Consider the following 21,623-nt stretch of genomic DNA (forward strand, 5'->3'; position numbering starts at 1 on the left):
TAATTAAACATCCAATAATCGATAATAATAGAATACAGACCCGAAGTGTTATATATTCATGGAATGTCCATAAATTATTTTTCCTTCTTTTTCACACTTTAAAATTATTTAGTTTTATCATATCATCATTGAGAGCAAGCAATAGTCTTGTGTTTACTGGACAATACTTTTTGAAGAAAAACGATATTCAAAAATGTTAATGAAAAATGTCTTTTATTTGCACTGACTACGAAAACCATCTGATTAAGGCCACTATTTTTCCAGAGATAAAAAAACAACTAGATTTTAATGAGCTGAAAATGCTTTGTAAGCTCCTGGCTCAAGTGTATTTTAATGATTTCTTCCATGAAAACCAAAGCACTGCAGACAGGAGGGTACACAAGTTTTAATAAGCAATCTATATCTCCCCAAATGTCATTTCACTATACGAAAGGTTCTTATCAAATGTCATTAACCCTTTCTCTTAGCAGTCAGAGGTTGTGCATTTGTGTTAACTGATCAACTCAGGTGTGTCTTTTTTTAGGCATATTACTCCTCCTCCAGATAAGGTATTAATTATTATCAAACATCGTCGACTGATCAGTCTTTTTGCTGACAGTTCTAACTGCCAAGGTGCACTTTCAGGCTGAGTGCTAAAGGTTCACTATAAATATGATTTGTCACTGACAGACAGATCCACTTTACTTAGGTCTCTTTGCTCACTGCACGCAGGCAGGGGATATCAGTGACACTGACACTGTATTTCTCACCAAGCAAAAAACACTACCATGAAACTCAAACTACCCAACCCTGGGCTTGAGAGCAGGATACCTTCCTACGATGATCTCGAAAGGCTGGAGAAGGAGGAAGCAGATGAACGACCCAAATGGGACAACAAAGCACAATACATGTTGACTTGCATCGGTTTTTGTGTGGGATTAGGGAACGTCTGGCGCTTCCCATACCTTTGTCAGAGCCATGGAGGAGGTAGGTTGGGCTCAATTCAAACTTTCTTCAGGACTGATGTTGACTATACTACAACTTTTTTATTTCATTCATATCTCACAAGGACCAAAAAATAAATACCTTTTAAGCTCACGAATAAACAAACCGGTAATAAAAGACATAAATAAAAGATAATTCTGAAACCATTTTTAATAGACATTGATATACCTATAATCTCAGAAAATCCACCACATCAAAATGTCAAACATGTTTGGTTATCATTGATAGAGCTAAATCACATACTGTATGCTACTGTATATGCTACAGTTTTTAATGTGGCTTTTTCTATAAAAAATCTATATGATCACCTTCCTAAATACAGAAAAAATCAGAATCAACGGACAAATCTGTATGGAGCTATACAAATATATAATTGTATATTCCTAAATATGATTCCTTTTTGAGAAGACCTTTAGATATGGTAGCTGTACTACTGAAGAGACAGTGATCACATATTGGTAAAGGGAGGCAGATTTCACCAAAACAAAATACCAACAATAATCACTCTTAGTGACTGTATTTCATTTTATTGCTTTTATAAAAATGTATTGCCTCCACAAAGAAAAATATTATGTATTTCAGTAATCTTTCTAAGACTATAAAAGTGTAGCTTGACAATAAACTTTTATACCCATTACACTGTACAGTAGTTGAATACTAAATTAACCTTTGCTGTAAATGAAAAATATACTGTATACAAATAATAGAAAAATATTTGTATACATATGAAATTGACGAATAATTAGAATGGCATCATATAGCATAATGCCATAATTTATTTTTATCTAGGTATCAGTCTACGTACTGTACATAAAAATTAAAATAAAAAACTATGTATATAAGTCTTAATATATAAATTATATAATACTATAAAATAATAGTTCAATAGTGGTTGACATTATGGATTTGGATTCCCATTAAGACAGTTCCAGTCATGTCTGTTATTCCTATTAAATCTAAATTATAATATCACAGTCATTTGATTTAACATAAAAAATTAGTGTGCAATATGGAGGACCCTAGTCAGCTTTTGAGATACCTATATATATTTTCTGTTACTGAAGTGTGTACAGTGAGTGAGATTCAGAAGTTACAACACCTGAATTCATCCTTTGATTTATTTTTTTAGTCTGTGCACTGTATGTTAGACAGCTTAATTTTATAATATTAGTGCTCTTTTTTCTACCTACAAATAAGTCATTTGCAGGATTTAGCTCTAAATAGTGTTTTATTTAGAATGATATTCGGTTTAATAAAAGCATTAACCTATTCATTTGTACAAATGTTCCTGTGGTAAACTATAATAAAACCTAGTTTTATGCCTAGAAGCATAGTATTGTAAAGAGAAATCATCAAGCACACAGAAATCTTCTAATCTGTGGTAAATGCTACAAGAAATACAGCATAGTAAATGCATGGTATACCATTAACACTCAAAGAAAACATGGAGAAAATTCTCATTTTTATGGTAAAGACTTGGCATTTATTTTTATATTCTTATTCTTAAAAGTTTGTTGCGGCAGTATTCCTAAACGTCTGTGAAATTTTAAAATAGATAACAGAATTTAACTGAACCTCTAAGATAAGTTGCAGTAAATGTCAGCAAAAATATACAGAAATAAGCATTCAGACCCTTGAACTCAATATTTTGTGCAAGCACCTTTGGCACCAATTATAGCTCCAAGTTATTTTAGGTAAATCTTTACTAACTTTCCACACTGGCTTGGTAGTATTTGTCATTTTATTTTGGCAGATTTCCACAATCTTTCTCAAGTTGTAGGGGATTGCTTAGGAATAGCAGTTTTTGAGTTTTTCCACAGATCAATCTAAGTCAATGTCAGGACTTTGTGCCAGTCAAGAAAATTCAGTTTCTTTTAGCTAAGCCATTATAGCTTTGGCCCTGTGCCATTCTCTTGCTGAAGTTTTGTCCCAGTTGTGGGTCTTCAGCAGACTGAAGCAGCTTCACTCTAGGATTTGTCTGTACAACCCTTCATCCAAGTTTCCCTCAGTTTTGTCAAACTCTCAGTTACTGAGCTGTATTTGCAGTTGTTTGCACTGGACATAACTTTTTGCATTTACATCAATTTGACCAGAACAAATTATCACATTTGCAGTATTGCATAAATGCTTTGTTTTAAAATTAATATAGGATTCAAGGTGTTTTTTAGCAATAGTTTTCTTCTTGCCATACAAGCTAGCTTCAACACATGTATTTTCTCCCATCTCTGCCGATGAACTGTAGTTTTTTCAAAATATGTTGGCTACACAGTGGCATCCCTAACAGTTTTCTACTTGCCTGGCAGCTCCATTTGAAGGGACAGACTGATCTAAGAAGTGTGTAGTAGCAGGAGACACCTTCCATCTATTAATGATAGACTCCCCCATGGTAAAAGGAATATTCAGTGTCTTTGAATTTGTTCTACCCTTCTTTTGTTCAGTACCTAACAAAGTTTACAACTTTGTCCCTGAGTTGTTTTGAAAACTCTGTAGTCTTCATGGTTGAATCGTTGTTTGAAATTTACTACCTGAATGAGGCACCTCACTCCAGCAAGGGAGACAGTCTATGGTGGCAGGCAAGGGACTCAAGGTAACATAAACCCTGGACAGACTGTCGATCCATCGCAGGACACATACTGTACTGACACAGACATACTTTAATTGTGTGGAGGAGGTTGTGTGTATGCCAGATATTCCAACTTCAAAGTCATGAGTGCAAGTCTTAAAGCATCGGAATGAGTATTCTGCAAGGGTTTAAATACTGTACATTTGCAAGTACAGTACTTATTCATTGAGTGTGTGGAGGAGGTTGTGTGTGTTGCAAATATTCTGACATCAAGGTATCATGACTGCGAATTTTAATGCATCAAAATGAGAATTCTGCAAGGGTTTTAATACGTTTTCAAGTCCAAATAGTTAAAGTGGAGGTTGAGAAAATTACATATGAGATGTAAATACTGTATATGTGTTAAATTAAAAAATAGATTTAGATGAACACTAATGCTTTGAGACAAAGAAATTTTACATTTTGGAATTTACATTTACTTATTTAACCAATAAAAATGCTGAAAATATCGCATTGAAGGCTTTTGTCCTAAATTAGTATTGAGTGATTCCTCTTTTAAATGAGGCACTCATAAATTGTGTTCTTAACGTGTCCATATCATGCATCCTTGATGAGTTAACCTCTATAAAGTCTATCTTGAGGCAGTTGTGACCTAGCTTATTGAATTGATCCAAGTAGATTATTAACCCTGTGTACTTTCAGTGTACTTTTCATTTGAAAAGACATCCTGATAAAAAATTATATGATATATAATAACATGCATAGTAAGATAAACTAGAATAACTCTTATTAGGAACACCTATAAAACTCTTGCAACATACAAAAATGTTTTTTAACAAAACCTTATAAAAAATGTCAGGTAAACTTTCCAAGGTCATCCATCCATTTTCTAATCTCTTTATCCAATAAAGGGTCACAGGGGGAGCCAAAGTCTGTTTGGGCAAATAACAGGCAAAAGGGAGGAAACACCCTGCTGGAGGCTAATTAACTTATCAGTATGTTTTTGGACTGTGCGAGACACCCAGAGCACCCAGAGGAAACCCACACAAACAGATGGACAACATATAAACTACAGTACATGCAGATAGCACCACAGGAACTGAATCCAGGGCCTTAGTACTGCACTTCCATCAGGTCTTGTAATGCATAGTACAATCTTAGTGAGCTCTGTTCAACGCTCTCATGCTGCTTCCTCATTCTAACTTTTATTGGGGCTCAAAGTACTTCCTAGGTATTGTTCCTCACTGTTTTCTGGTCAAGGCCATAATCTCCCAGGAGCAGATATCAGTGCAGTACTGTATTTCTTCAAGTTTACTTTTACCATCTCTTTGAAATGCTTCTGGCCTCCACCAGTGTGATGGCGTGTGCCAAGCTGAGAGACAAGAACATGAAGTCTGACGTGGCAAACCCAATGGAGCTGATGGTAGCTGATCATATCTTCAATGTTATGGTGCCTAGGTGGGAGAGGACACTGATTTGATGCCAGCAGCCATATCACTCTGGAACTCACAACTGGCAACCCACTGAAGCTAAGCAGGTGTGAGCCTGGCCAGTACCTGGATGAGAGACCTCCTGGAAAAAACTAAGGTTGCTGCTGGAAGAGGTGTTAGTGTGGCCAGCAGGGGTGCTCACCATGTGGTCCATGTGGGTCCTAATTCCCCAGTGTAGTGACAGGGACACTATACTGTAAAAACAGGCGCCGTCTGTAAAACTAAGGTCCTGACTCTCTGTGGTCATTAAAAATTCCAGGGCATTTCTCGAAAAGAGTAGGGGTGTAACCCCAGCAGCCTGGCCAAATTTTCCTTTGGCCTTTACCAATCATGGCCTTCTAATAATCCCTATCTCCTCCCCACTGATAGCTGATGTGTGGTGAGCGTTCTGGCGCACTATGGCTGCCGTCGCATCATCCAGGTGGATGCTGCACATTGGTGGTGGTGGAGGGGAGTCCCCATTACCTGTAAAGCGCTTTGAGTGGAGTGTCCAGAAAAGCGCTATATAAGTGTAAGCAATTATTATTATTATTATTATTATTATTATTATTATTATTATTATTATTATTAATAATAATAATAATAATAATAATAAAATCATACTCAAGCAGCATAAGTGATACAACTCCTATCCTGTAAAATGATCTCCTATATATTATTCATGACTCCTACTTTGCAGTCACAAACCACAACGTAGGAATAAAGTCTCCACAGTAAATCAGGAGCTTGCTTTCACTGTTGGCGCTGTGCACCTGGAGCCTGCTTCCTAAGGCATTTCAGATTTCTTTGTTATCAGCCTTCTATGAAAGATAACTCCCAAGATAAGAGAAGTGCTCTACATTCTCCAGACACTCATGAATACAAATTGATTACTTCACATTGTACATTTATATACTTGTTATGAAGAACCAAATGTATTGTAATTTGCTCTGTGGCGAACATTTAAGATTTTTATTTATTAAAGGCACATCTTGTGTGTTACTGACGTACTTCAACCAAGTGATGCAAGGAAGTGTAGGTATTACTGCCTTAGGTTTATTTGTGTTAAAAATGACTAGTGATACAATGTTGAATACAATAAAAAATAACAATATAGTTGGCTAAAATAGGAGAACTGTACTAATTTCTATCATCCCAATTATATTAAAATAAAATAAAATAATCAAAGTCATAACTTTGCAGACAACTCCTCTCCAGTAGGTTAAGTACAGGTCTACAAAAAGTTTTCTATATGATGGATATCTCTTGACTGTAAGTCAAATCCTAACCTGGGTTGCTCCTATTTGACATTTGTCTGTTGCAGTAAAGGTAAATACACAATCAATGACTTGAAAATTGTCCAGTTCAATAGGGATCAGCAAGCTATTTTGAGGGTATGGACACTTCAAAGAAGAAGCTTGGCTTAGAGTAAGTTCAAGTAGGAGAGAAGGTTAAAACACAAAATCACAAAAACTGAATGCTAGTTAGTTTGTCATGTCTGTCATACTATAGTTTTAGAAAATATCCTTTAGCATGGTGATTTCATGCTTACAGGCAAAGTTATCTTTTCCCTTTTCTAACCCTGACACATAATTAGGAGTAATGTCCCTTGCTAAATGCTGTCCACTGATCATCACATCTCTCAATTTACATTATACTTGCCACAGTTTTACACATTGATCTATGCCACTAACTTCATACTGTAGATAAAGCTATGATATCTCAAGTCTCAGCTTATGTCAATGTCAGAGAATAATGTATATGTCAAAGGTCATATACAACAAGTAAGCCCAGCCCACACTCTGATTACTGAGTGTGTTGCTTATCAATCTTTACAGTTCCATTTCCTAATAACAATACTTGACCTATTCAACATTATTTTCAGTTTGTACACGTCACATTCTGAGGCAGCACATTGCACAATTTACTTCAATGAAGTCGAAGTTATATGATAGTCTGTGTGCTCTAGAAAACAAACACTGTTCGACAAATGACACCTGTATTTGGGAAAATCGGTGTTTAAACAAGCACATTCAGCCTGCTTCAGAAAAGTACTGCTTGCTTCATACAAGTACTTTCATAGGTTATTTAGGGGAAAAATGTGCGCTGCTACCAATAGAATATGTTTTTAGTATTTGCAGTAGATTTTGCGTCATTTAGAGGTTTCAACAACATTACACAAAGACCTCAGTACACCTGTGTTCTATTTGTATTCAAGCCACTGACAGTAAGCACAGTTCACCTCCTACAGCAGAAAGACTGCCCCATCCAGTCATTTATCCTTTTGTTTACTCATTGTATCAGAGATAATAAGAATGCATGAGTGGACTTTCAACATCTGCTATCAGCACACAAGGATGTAATGCTAATAACAATTCCATTTATTGTATGAGCAAATAAGTGAAAAGTAAAGGTGTTTGGACTTTCTTGAAACTTTAAATCGCTGTGCCTATCAATATTTACAGTAAATACAAATTATTTTTTTATTGTTAATAACAAAACAGTTAACCTATACCTGACACACAGTGAAAATCTTTGAGTGCTAACAACAGGAACATCCTCTTAGCTTGTTAAATATTGTAACCAACCCCGTTATTATAATCATGTACAGTAGTAATGCTCTCTGACAATTGTTCAGACAAAACTAAAATGAAGAACTTTTTGGGTGAAAAATGTAACTTTTAGTGCCTTGCAGTATATTTTGCATACTTCAGTCATAATCCAAATGAAAATATTAACAAATTACTTCCTAAAGTTTATATAACTGTTTAGTTTAGTTTAAAATTCACAGCTTACTCTATCCAGTGATTTGAGATCTTCATCTTAAAAATATAAATGTAGCTCTAAATAGCCAATGTAAAACATTATGTATTTTGATTCATCTTCCCCTAACAAAATTCTCAAGCAGTATTCAGCTCAAGAGCTTAATTTATTCAACTCAAAGGCTTAATATAATCACTAGCTTCACTCTTTTTAAATTTACCTCTCCCTAAAAGGTCAAATGTATCAGATTAATGCAAAGTGAAGTTTTAATTTAGGCTACTTCTATGCAGCCTACAAACATTTACTGTAAGTACTGGAGCTTCAACTGATGTGAGAGTGGCAGCTATACAGTCTGCTGCCTAGGGCTTGCTACAAGGAGCAGAAATACAACACAACAGAAGTACTATGCATTCCCATTAGTGATTGAATAAAGTATTTTTGATTTTCTGCTTTTTCTCAGGATTGAGTACAACCAGATTCCAAACACATAACTGGAATGTCAAAAACACTAACAGACTTTGTTAACTACCTGCACAGTGTAGGAACTCTTTCACTACCAGTGCAAGTGAATGTCTTCATTTTACACTGTAATTTCACCTTATACTTGATCATGAAATGATCCACCAGAGGAGATGTACATACATGTACAGTATTCTCTTAGGGCCTGGATGAAATCACCACTTTGATACTTGAACTGTTATTTCCAAATCCAGTTCTTGCTGCCAGGTTTCTATCAGAGAAATACAGGAAGCCCTTGGGAAACCAAAAGCTAAGTGATTTTTTTTTTCAATTTGCTTCTAGAAGGTGGGTCAAAATTCGGACATACTATAAAATGGGTGTTTAAGCTCCAAGATTGTAGCACAGTAGATTGCTGTATAAATGTATTCTTTGGAAGCACGTGAATATTGTAAATATTATAATTTGAGAATTGTCCTGTGATTCCAGGGGCCTTCATGATTCCTTTTCTCATACTGCTCGTCCTGGAAGGCGTACCACTGTTGCATTTGGAGTTTGCAATTGGCCAGAGGTTAAGGAAAGGCAGTGTTGGAGTATGGACTTCTGTTCATCCCTATCTTCTGGGAGTGGGTATGTCAGGTGCTTTATATTTATGTACAGAAGTTCACCACATTACTTGCATGTGCAATTTTTCTTCCAGCCTGGATTCAATACACATAAATATAGAAGATCACATGGATAGATAGATATGGGCCTTGTCCTAATTAAAGACTTCCATACAGAATGTATGATACCCAGAGAAAAAAGGAATATTGGACTGTCCTGGCTCCTATAAAAATTAAAAAAACACTTAGCACAGCAACCAGACATCCCAAAGCTTACAGTATGTACAGTATCTGAATTAAGTGAATGGCAAATAGGGTTAAATTGCTTTATAAACAACACAAGCACCCAGTGATTTACCAAAACGATTAAAAAAGACTGCAAAAAGCATTAGTACAAAAAAAAGGTTGGACCACTGAAACTCATAATATAATATAACATTTAAAAGGTAATATTATTGTCTCATTTCAAATGATCTTTTTTCTTATCCTGGCCTTATACTACACATTGGAATGGATAAGAGACCACACCGACAGAAACAAAAAAGATGGTACCACTGTTAAAATGGAGCTTTAGATCAGGATTCACAGAAAATCAGAACCACTGTCAGTCTTTCTGTGGTATTAGCCATATCAGCAGCTGTATAACCCTGCAAGTCACAGCTGGCCACCCACTGAAACTCAGCAGGTGTGAGCCTGGCCAGTACCTGGATGAGAGACCTCCTGGGAAAACCTAAGGTTGCTGCTGGAAGAGGTGTTAGTGGGGCCAGTAGGGGTGATCACCCCGTGGTCTGTGTGGGACAGTATACTGTAAAATGGTGTTGTCCTTCTGATGAGACATAAAACCGAGGTCCTGACTCTCTTTGTTGAGAAATTACAAATCCCAGGGTGTTTCTCCAAAAGAGTAAGAGTGTTACCCCGGTATCCTGGCCAAATGTCCCATTGACCTTTTTTAAAACACGAAATATATTAATGAAATTGTTTAAATAATTGTGTTGTAATGTATTATTATTTTGTCTTCTCTAGGAATAGCATCCATGTTTGTCTCTTTCCTGGTGGGGCTATATTACAACACTATCATTGCCTGGGTGATGTGGTATTTCTTCAATTCTTTTCAAGAGCCTCTTCCTTGGAGTGTATGTCCACTCAATGAAAACAAAACAGGTGTGGCATTTGCATACTGGATTCTAAAATTGCTCAGAAAGAGACGTAGCCACAGTGCAGTTAGCTTGTCTTAAATTTCTGTGGATGACTACAATATGATCTCGGAATAGATTGATCAGTGCAAGAGGTTCCAAAGTCTCAACCTTAAAGATTAGTTCTCCTTCCCGTGTTTTATGAGAAGCATTTGTTCATTAACACTGACTCACTTCACAGATGGTGATGTCTGCAGCAGTGATTAATAATTCTGATTGAACCATTAGGCAATGGTTTGAAATTGATTTAAATTCTTATTTTATGTTGCAAAATAAAAAATCTAATCATCTTATGATTTATCTAATATATACAGTAGTTAGTTTCATACAGTACAAACAGTAATGCTGTAATGTAATGCAGTAAACTACTTCTTTAGACATCACATCACTTTCAATAACTACTTTTTCAATTCACGGTGGTCCTGAGTCTATACAGGAGGAAGCGTTGGGCACAAGGCAGGATACACTCTGGACAGAACACCAGTCCATCATAGAGAACACCGAGGCCAATTTAATAAAATCAATTTAACCTCACAGTTTTGGGATTGAACACCTGCATTACATGAAATACAGATCTTTCCTGAATACAGGAAAGAACAAGCAAATTGCACACAGATAGCACCGCAGATATTGAACCCAGGGCCCTTCCACTGCAAGGCAGCAGTGCCAACTGTGCCACCCTCCTCTATAGACATGATTGATAAATAACATTTACCCTTCAATGTGAAGATATGTACTGTTCTACTGCTCATGTCAGATGCTACTACAGTATATTTATTTAAAATGTATAAGAAATATAATGTACTGCACTTAGTATTATGACAATAAAGCTGATAATACTTGTATAGCAATACAAGCTAAATCTGTGTTAGTAACTGCTGATTTTGCCCTGGTCAGGTTATATATCAGAGTGCGCAAGAAGTTCTCCTGTGGATTATTTCTGGTACAGAGAAACACTGAACACCTCCACCAGAATTGATGACTCTGGAGGACTGCAGTGGTGGCTGGTTCTCTGTCTTGTGTGTGCCTGGACTGTGCTGTATGTGTGCTGCATCAGAGGCATTGAAACAACTGGGAAGGTACTAAATTTATAGTTTCAACAAAGAACAAAAAATGTTTTATATAATATATTTAAAAGATAAAAGATGTATTTAGAATAGGTGTGCAGAACTCAGCTCCTGGGAGGCCTCTGAATCTTTCAGTTTTCATTCCAATATACAGGGCCATCCAAAAGTATTGGCACAGGTATTTTTGCTTTACAGTCAAGTTTGCAGTAATGGGATTAATAATGAAAATACAATATGACATTGGATATAACAGTTGGACATAGATTTGGCCAGTCTAAGATTTTCCACTGTTTTCTCCTGATGAACTCTAATTGGTAGCACTGGCTGTATGTTTTGTGGCATTGTCATGCTGCATAGTGAAGCACCACCCAATAAGTATGGAAGTATTTTCTTCTGCAGTAGATTAGCAGATAAAATGCTCCTGTAATCTTCAAATTAATTCTGCTTGCAACATTATTAATTTCATCATCAGTAAAGATGAAGTTACAGAGGTGGCCTGTCTTTACTATTACTATCATCTCCATGATTCACAGAGGAGATGATGTTGGGATACACGTAGTTCCTTTCTTTCTCCTTTTTTTCTCTAGCCTTCTCTAGACTTTCAAGCACTGGTAAAAGTTTATGTTCATCTCTTCTGTGTGTAAAGCCTTCTAAAACTCCTGGTTTATCTTTGTATTTATTAGGAAACTCTAATTTACCTTTTCTGATTTTGGTGTTCATGAAAGTCGTATATCTTATTAAATTGGCCGTGGTAGTTTTAAACAGATTTGTTTGTAACAATTTTAATAATCAGAATATAACTACAGTGGTTAGATACTGTAGTTAGTTCCTTTGATAATTAAATAATTTTCTCACATTGTTTTTTAGGCAGTGTACATAACATCAACTCTTCCTTATCTTGTACTTACAATATTTCTGATTAGAGGATTAACCTTAAAAGGTTCAGTGAGTGGAATTAAATTCCTTTTTACCCCAGATGTAAGTATTCAATTTTCTACCAATTTCTGAAACATGTCAGATAAATAACTTCTTACAAGATAATATTAGACATGTGAATATGAATATAGCCATATTTGTTGTGAAAGCTGAGAACTTCGGTGAAGCCATTAAAATTAAAACTTTCAAGATGTATGTATTTGTATCTTAATGTGATGATGAAAATGTAATACAGTAGGTGTTAATGCAAGAGTATACTTTCCTTTTAAGTAACCCTTTATATTAAGTAAATAATTTGTGTTTATAATAATACTATACTACTGTAATGTTATACAGTATATTTACAAGTTCCCAAGATTCCGTTGTAATGGAGCATTTTGTCTCAGTAGGATAACTTCTCTTGTTTCCTGCTGTGTGTAACTGCTGTCTGTGCTTTGTCACACCAGATTGCAGAACTAACAAACCCAGGAACATGGCTAGACGCTGGGGCTCAAGTGTTCTATTCTTTTTCTCTTGCCTTTGGTGGGCTCATCTCCTTTTCCAGCTACAACTCAGTCCAGTAAGTCTCCAAAACCACAGAACCTGTAATATATTAAAGTAACTGGAAACCACAAAAAAGCTATTAAAAAGAACACACATACTACAGTATATCTAAAAATGAATATTAGAGAGGGTTCAATAGCACTGGACACAGCTGACATCAATAGAAAAAATGGTCTTTGAGTTTGTATGTGTAATAAACACTAAAAAATAGCACATCTTTGGAATTTATTCCAAATATTTTTGTGCCCCCTTCTTCACAAAGGTCTCTGCGAGACAAAATAACTACAAAGTGCAGCAGTGTTGGGTTTTTCAGTATTATTGTCTACGTTGCATCGCATATATTTTTAATCTTTGCAAAGACCACTCAGTTTAATTTTGAATGTACTGTATACAATTGCACATAAAACAGAACAGCAGGGAGCTCCTTTTACAGGGGTTTGCTCTGGTGATTGTGGTGGGTGTAATTGACTAGATGATGTTTTGTTGTTAAAGCTGTTTCACTGACACTAATTTTCTGTTTTCTAGTAACAATTGTGAGCAGGACGCTGTCATAATTTCCGTGATTAATGGCCTGACCTCCATTTATGCCGCCACTGTCATATATTCAATCATTGGTTTCCGAGCAACTGAGAGATACGATGATTGCCTTAATGGGTATGTTGTTATGCTCACTTAGATTTTCAGTGCTAACTACATCTGAAAACCCGTTTCATAGCAGGGAACAGACATATAAGTTTTAATGGTTAAACAGCAGAATTACATTGATGACTTTCATAGTTGCTAGTCATGAATTCCACTTTTATTACTCTACAGTATGTGATGTTAGTACTATCACTTAGATGTTTGTACTGTATAATAGCTTTTAATAGTGTTCTGGTAAATAAAGTATCGTTGTAAAGTGACATGAAAACCTCTTCTGTGTCACTTTCAAGGTAACACTTTCTTTACAAATTACTACTTTTCTAGCAAAATTGTTCAAGCTAATGGGAGTAAACAAATCAACACAGCAAATGCTATAAGACTGCCAAAGCACATATACAAATATTTTTTGTTGGTGATTTAAGCTTGTGATTGAATACTTTTGATAATGAAGTCCTCTATTTTTCAATACAAACAGTACGATCAACTTGTCTCGAATGCACCGTTAAAACTGTACTTGATGAGAAATTCATTAAAGCTATTTACTGTACATTGAAAAGTCAAGCCAATTAAGTTTAGTAGTTAGAATAGTATGCCGTTAAAGCTACTAAATGGCTAAGCCAGTGAATCAGCCATCAGAGTACAAACTTGGACTAATAATCCAGTGTTCAGGTTTGAAATATTCCATGTCATCAGCCATTTGTAACAAGGGGTTTCCAGGCAGCTTCAGAATTGGCTGAGCACTGTAACTTCATGGGTTCAAAGTCAGATGGCATTTCTCTGAACTCTGTTCAGTCATCTGGCACCTCTATTGGGTCTTTTCTATGCCTGTCTGAGCTGCATTTTGTAGATCCAGCTTAAGAACAAAATGCCCTGACTATTATTGGCATTATGGAGGATGAAAGTTGTTTTCTCCTTTGTGCATAAAACTTTATGTGTTCCTAATCTTTAGGAAATGTCATTTAGAAGCAGTTTTTGTTAGTGTCAGACAGGTGGAGTTGAATCAATGAGTAAAATAAAAAGGATTCTAAATATCAATCTACTTTTCTTACAGAAATATCTTGTCCCTATTGAATGCTTTTGATTATCCTGAAGCAAACATCACTGAAGACAACTATTATGACGTTCTCAATAGATTCAACAGCACTCATCCTGATGTAGTTCAAGGTCTCAACCTTAAAACTTGCAACCTGGACACATTTCTCAGTGAAGTATGTTTCGTGCAAATTACAAGACCCTGCAACACACTCTTGTCCTCTAGTACTAATTTAGTCTCATTTTATACCTTTGGAAAAATGAACAAACGTGAAAGGTATTTAAAGTTTGGCTTTAGAGTTTGGCTTTAGTTTGAATTCCCACCATTGGAGCCAGGAAAGCAATGGTTTTGCTGGCATCTCATTCTGAACCGATTACAGACAATTGAAGTGGAACTTTAAACACATTCTTATTACTAAATACATCTCAAAAGTTGTCAAACTGAATATCAAGTAACATCTGACAATAAAGAAACTTGAATTAATGATGAGATATAGATTTGTAGAATGACCTTAGTAGTCTGCCAGGTTATACAGGAAACTTGTACTTGTGTAACATCAATGAGTAAAGACCTGGAAATAGTGTTAATAGAAATCAATTAAAAGTGAACAATTAATTCAAATAATGTCAATAAGGTGGAATTAAAAAACAAACGATGATTTCCCCTGGAAATACAAGTGGACCTCAGGTCCTTAGATAAATCATTTTGTATTTTTCACTGTATAGTGTTGCCCCCACCACACACACACCCCCCCCCCCCCCGCCCCCCCCAAGGCCCTCTTTCCATTTTTTTAATGCTCTCACCTTGGACTTCCTGCTGGTCAGGCACATTAGACATCACCCCGCTGCCTCATGGGACATTAAGACCTGAAACTTTGTAAGAGCAAAGAACAGCATGGAGCACTTTTGTACTTTTTTATAAACGGCTGAAAGGTTCATGGATAAAAATTACTGAGATGGATCATGAAGTCCAGCCGGCTTTTTTCCCACTTTTCTCTTGCTCTTGTTTCATTTCAGGGTGTGGAGGGACCTGGTCTGGCATTCATTGTCTTCACTGAAGCTATTACAAAGATGCCAGTATCCCCATTGTGGTCCATTTTATTTTTCATCATGCTGTTCTGCCTTGGATTGTCATCTATGTTTGGCAACATTGAAGGTGTCCTTGTGCCTCTGCAAGACTTAAAGGCTTTTCCCAAGTCTTGGCCTAAGGAGGTCATCACTGGTAAGCTGCATTCTGATTTCCATGGATCACATATTTTTGACCTACTTCTTAAAAGATAAAAACATGATTTGAGGCAATCAATTGTGCTTTTACAGAAGAAGGCCAAACAGGACATTCCAGATGATTTTAATGTTCTAAGCTATTTATTCTGGAAAACAGAATGAAAATTTGACATTAAAATAGGAAGTATATTTCTACAATTGTATTGATCTCTACTACTCACTCAATACCAAATAGCCGCTAAAGGTTAAATATGGCTCAGTTCTCTTATCAGGCTTACTGTATTAACGGCTATGTACTTTACAACAGACAATATGGATTCAAATACCTCATTATGCTAAGTATTGTGTTTTGACATTTGATGCACTGTGGTATGTGAATTGGTTGGAAAAGGAAATCTGCTGATGTACTGTATAAATATAGAATTCTGATCACAGCTGTACTGTAGTTTGAGGAGCATTGTATAATAAATATGTCTCAAATTATCAACCATTAGACAAAATATATTATCTCCACTTATCTTGCTCTTCTTAAACACAAAATCGGAAGAGTTCTTTGGAAACTCAGTAACCGAATGTGTTCAACATCATATGAAATTGATCACTACTGCATTTTTAGAAATAAAAGTACACAGATTTTGGATATTCATAACTGACTATGGCCATACGCTCTAGTAACTGTTGTATAAGCACAAAATCATATAATTAATGAGAGAATTAATTAGGCACAGGTGATGAGACCATTTAAACAGCTGGATGATAAGCCTTATGATCATCAAGAATAAAAAACATATAAAGAGAATTGTGGGAATAACAAATCATAATTAAGAGATTAGCACCTTATATATACAGTATATATCATCAATATATTGGGGGTAACACCTCTCCAACACCGGAGCCCTGTTTTGCAAGGTCCATTTTAGTGATGAATCAAGCTTTTTGACAGACTGCACTGGCAGAAATCATGGATTGTGGTGGAGTAATTGTTGTATATAGCAGGCCTATCAATGGGGAAGACGGCTTGAGCACAAGACTTTGTGAATTTATTAGATTTACAAGTGATAAGTTTCTGTTGCATATTTAAAGGCTATGTCAGAGTTTAAATAAAAGTAAATGTGTTACTTTTTAACATACTTATCCTTTCATTAGCAATATCCAGCAATGTAACCCTTGTGCAATCCTTGTCAAAATTCTTTGTGTTTATTTGTGTTTCAGGTACCATATGTTTGGTGTCTTTTTTTATTGCTTTGATATTTGTGCAGCAATCTGGGAATTACTGGCTGGCACTATTTGACAATTTTGCAGGATCAATTCCCCTGTTAATTATAGCATTCTGTGAGATGGTTGGAGTGGTGTACTTGTATGGAATAGATAGGTAAGTCAAAAAGAAAGTGCAATATTAAATATGCATTTACTAAAGGGCCTAATTCCACATGCTTCTCAATATTGAGTGTACACATTCATGAGCAGTTTATACAATCATAAACTTCTTTATTCAAGCTCTGATGTTGCTAAACCAGTGACAGTAGATTAAGGAAATCTCAATCAAATTGTTTAAAAAAAACAATCTGGTATCAGTCAGATAAAAAAGCCGAAGGGCTTTTGGTGTGAATGAAACTAATATGTCTTGGCTTGTGCAAAAATGTGTAACAAAAGTAAAAAAAGAGAAATCTCAGCATGATAGAAAAATCCTAACTACAGTATTTGCTTATCTATATTAGAATAAATATCATTGTACTGCATCAGAAATACTATATTGAGGGACCTTAGAAATGAGAAAAATAACATACGGTACAATGATTTTTTGAAGGAAAAATATTATTCACAAATCCAAGAAATTATGTAAGAGTTAACAATACACTACTGCCTCCAGGTGGATTTGAAAGTTACTACCTTATGGATAATTGTATTGTACCGTGTATCTTAAAGTTTTTTCCTTAAAAAACATTCCTGGAAGTGTGTATGAGTGGTAAAAAGATCAGGAGAATATTCATGACATATTTGGACAATTACAAATTGCTCCTATCTTGGTAGAAAAACATGCAGAGAAACTTTAGAATTGTTGGCTATTAGAACAGTAGAGGGCAGCGTGGTAGCATAGTGTTCAACATTGCTGGCTCACAGCTCTGGGGTCCTGGCTACTTGTGTAGTGTTTGTAAAGTATGCATTCCCCATGTACATTTTCAGCTAATCATATGGGTTTCTTTCTTTGCTCTCGTTACCTCCCACAGTCCAAAGACATACTTGTAGGTGAATTGCCATCTAGGAAAATTGACATGTGTGTGCCCTGCAATTGCTGGGCATCCTATCCAGGGTCACTGCCTTGAGCCCGTTACTTGCCAGGATAGGCTCCGGCACCCCCATGACCCATGACTGAATTTGAAGAAGTGATTAGAAAATGGATGGATGCACAGTAGATCAGTAGTCAGTCACTTTTAAATGTGTTACAGCAAATACCCTCATTTTTCAAGCTTAACTTTTCATTTCTCTAACTTTCAGTTGCAATCTGAAACAAATCCCAGAAAAGATGGTTCATTATGGTTGATAATATGTATTAATCTTAAAGGAACCAAAATTTGTAAACCCAGACCATTATTTATTGCAAGTTTATATGTTGAGCACCACAATACAATACAGAACAGCAGGTGAAGAGGATTGTGGGAATGACAAATTATACTCCTGACTCAATATTTTCCTCTATATACAGTACAACTGAGATATGTTTTGACTGTGTGTACAGAATATGTCTAACATATGGTATGTGTCATAAATTATTTTTGCTGCTCAAGTGCTGAAAAAACGTACTCTGTCTTAAATACTGGTATGAGTATATTTTTCACATTTTTTTCATTGTGTGATTTTTATGAAAATGTTTTTATAAACAGTCTAGCAGAATGGTTTACAGAGCACAGCTTAAAGAAAGGCATATAATGCATAAATAACCATTTTTCCAAGAGTCATGGTTGTATTTGCAAAAATAGATATTTTGCAAGTCTGCTGTTTTACAAGCCAAATTGATGCATCACATTGGGATTCATACCTTTCAATAGGTTCAACGAGGACATTGAGTTCATGATTGGACACAAACCCAACATCTTCTGGCAGGCCACATGGAGAGTTATCAGCCCACTTATCATGCTGGTTATCCTTCTGTTTTACTTCGTCACAAAAGTCAGCGAGGAACTCACCTATATTACTTGGAATCCAAGTTATGTAAGTATTCATGCATATGTTCGGGTTTATACAAACTTTTGTCACAATGTACTCATTGTAATTCACTACGAGTAATTCACATTTTTTTGCACCTTCCACTTATTCTTCTTAAATAAACGAAATGTGTCCAATATGTAGAAGCACCTGTTGTGCACTATAAAAGCCTAGGACTGGCTGTCCTTCGGCGAATGATTGTTGGTTCATCTGTCAGGGAGTGAGGGAGATGATAGTAGCTGGAGAGAGCCTGTGAAGTGTTCATCGTCCATTTTTGAGAAAGACTCTGAGTCTGTAGTTAAGTCTGCTTAAAATGATTCCTTAGAAAGATCTTGCACTATCTTGGCTTTTCCTCTTCTTTTACTTCATAATTCATTCTGAGTGGCAATATTTGGGTATTACAAGATCTTCAGGCAAAATAAACTACCTCATCTCAGCAACATCTCCCTCCACTGTGTCATGTTGAATGGTTTAAGAAGAGCATTTACAGTAAATGTATAACCTTGTATAACATAAACTTGAAGAATGTTCCCATAAATAACTTAAGTCCACTTTTAGGTTATACTGTTTTTAGTTCAAATTACTGGTATTGCTAAACTTGTGGAGACATTGTTTTCGGCTCATTTTGTTATGGAAAATAAAATACATTTTTGCTGAAGTACATGTATGAAAATATTTGGTCCTTTGACACTGAAAGAAATTAGTGAGAACACAGAATACACTCATCCTACATTTCACTTATTTTAAAAAAATAATGTTTCTGCTTCAATTACATGAACACATTTTGAAGAACTGCCTTTTCCCCCACATTGTCTTTTAAGGGTGTGCTTTCCAAAGTAATTAAATTGCTGTGATTATGTCAAATTTGCCAACAGCTTCAGTATACTGCATCTCATTTTAATATACAGTGTGAGAAAACCTTATTTTCACGAACTCCAACTCTTGTAGAAACTTCCAGATTTAAATACTGAACAAACTTTACATGCAAAGACAAATTGACCAAGTTTTAAGAAACCTGAAAATTCTTCTTAAAACCTAATTTTGTATGTCAATACTTTTGACTCACTTGTGACAGGTTCAAAATTGCTAGCAATTGTTGTTAGCAGTAGTTTTATACATCTAGAACTGAATAATTTGTACTGTATGCAGTACTTCATTTCTATTTAAATACAGTACATCTGTAGTGTTTTTTTCTGGATGTTACTACTGTGTTTACTTACCACAACAGACCTAACTTGCTTTTGTTTCTTTTACCTTTCATTACAGTCTGCCTTTCCCACACTTGAGAAACTGCCTTTCCCTAACTGGATATATGTCATCATTTTCATCCTATCCGGAATACCTGGCTTAGCTGTTCCTGTCATCGCCTTGGTCAAATTCTTTGCAGATTGCTGTAGGAAAAGGGAAGAACAGAAGAACATCCAAACCGTCTCTTCCGTGGTTATTATGAATGAAGCAGCCAAACAGTTTTAATGACCAGTACCTTTTCAAACCAAAGAATCTGTAATAATAACAAACCTTTTTGGAATTCCATTTCACTAATAGCAATCTAAAAGATGATAAATCTTCTAACAACTCTTTTTGGAAGCAAAAGTATCCCAACAGCTACAGGAGGTACAGTATAAACTGAATGGACCACTGCCCATGTATTCAGCCCTGTGAGCAGAGTTATGAGCAAGTCAGAAAAACGAAGGCTATTCTTCATTTAAGCGGACGTTTGGAGTACATTTTGAGTTAGTACACAGTATTTAAAATTGTAGTTCATTGACAGGGGCATAGATGAGCATGAGGATGACCATTTATGAGCCTTATTAAGTTCCAGAACAAAGTATTTTTTTTTCCATGAAACTAAAATGAATGAGAAACACAGCAATCAAGCAACTAATTGTGTAGGCATTAACTCCTTTATATATATGATGTTGAAAATAACTTTTGTGCTCCTATTGCTTCTCCAAATTAATTTTATACACGTAATAATTTAAAGCTATGAAACCCACTCAGTAAAAAGGCAAACCTTTCTCAGTATATACATTGTATATACTGTAAGGCCATTGTATCACCTTACTTTCTAAGGTGTTTTCAAAAATACTAAATAGGCTTCAATAAGTCCAAGGTTTTGCAACTTGTTTACTAACTAAAACAACATGAGCAAATCATTTCTAACCTCTATAAATTACACCCGTGTCTCCTACTGAAATTTGGAGTAGGCTTTAAGGTTGTACTGCTTATATTTAAAGCACAAAATGGTCCAACTCCAGGCTATCTTACAAATTTACTAATGCACATGAGTAATCCATGAGAAGTCATAACACATAACAAAATGTCCCCCCAGGGATAATACAGACTCTTTCCCTCATATGGCATGACAGAACATTCTTGTGGAGCACCACAGTACACACAGTCAAAATCATTAGAAACTCTACTGTCATCACAATCTCTTTCAAAATGCATTCATGTTCATTTTTCAGTAAAGATTTGAATGTAGAATTAGCTATACCCTTAGTAAAACCAAGAACAGTATAGCAGTTAAGAGTATACTGTAGCAACAACTAACACTTAGGACATAAGTTAACTGTCAAATTATTTGTTATTACAAGGCTGTGAAAAATTTAAAAGAAAGGCGTTTCATTGATATTTTGTAAGAGGGATCATTATTAACAACAAAATACAACTAAGTCGGAAATAAAAACAATGCTCTTCATCATACAGTATTTTTCCAACTTCTGGAGATTGTTAAAGCTTGAGTGACAGCTTAGTATTTTTAGCCCATGCATGGCCTGAGGATTTAACTTAGCAGCCAAAAACCGCATCGTTTACCTACTGTATCTTTTACAGTAAAAAAAATCTAAACTTTACTAAACTGAAAGAAAATACAAAACACCATGAGCTATTCTATACAGGATAGGTTAAAACAACGTGAGTTTGTGACACAACCGAAACCA

General features: G+C 35.6%; 1 protein-coding gene across 1 annotated transcript; it reads left to right on the forward strand.

Annotated features, from left to right (window-relative positions):
* The first annotated feature begins 604 nt into the window (after nt 1-604).
* Nucleotides 605-21,541, forward strand: LOC148651505 (sodium-dependent neutral amino acid transporter B(0)AT1-like). The gene is made up of 12 exons (XM_088601853.1): nt 605-966; nt 8,725-8,865; nt 9,864-10,001; nt 10,931-11,112; nt 11,968-12,078; nt 12,483-12,595; nt 13,105-13,233; nt 14,273-14,429; nt 15,271-15,475; nt 16,690-16,849; nt 18,525-18,687; nt 19,948-21,541. The coding sequence occupies exons 1-12, from the start codon at nt 768-770 to the stop codon at nt 20,152-20,154; spliced, it is 1,905 nt and encodes a 634-aa protein (XP_088457979.1). The 5' UTR covers nt 605-767; the 3' UTR covers nt 20,155-21,541.
* Nucleotides 21,542-21,623: the final 82 nt, after the last annotated feature.

Source organism: Lepisosteus platostomus, chromosome 12, assembly GCF_059453375.1.
Source record: "Lepisosteus platostomus isolate fLepPlt1 chromosome 12, fLepPlt1.hap1, whole genome shotgun sequence".
In the NCBI taxonomy this organism is placed as follows: domain Eukaryota; kingdom Metazoa; phylum Chordata; class Actinopteri; order Semionotiformes; family Lepisosteidae; genus Lepisosteus; species Lepisosteus platostomus.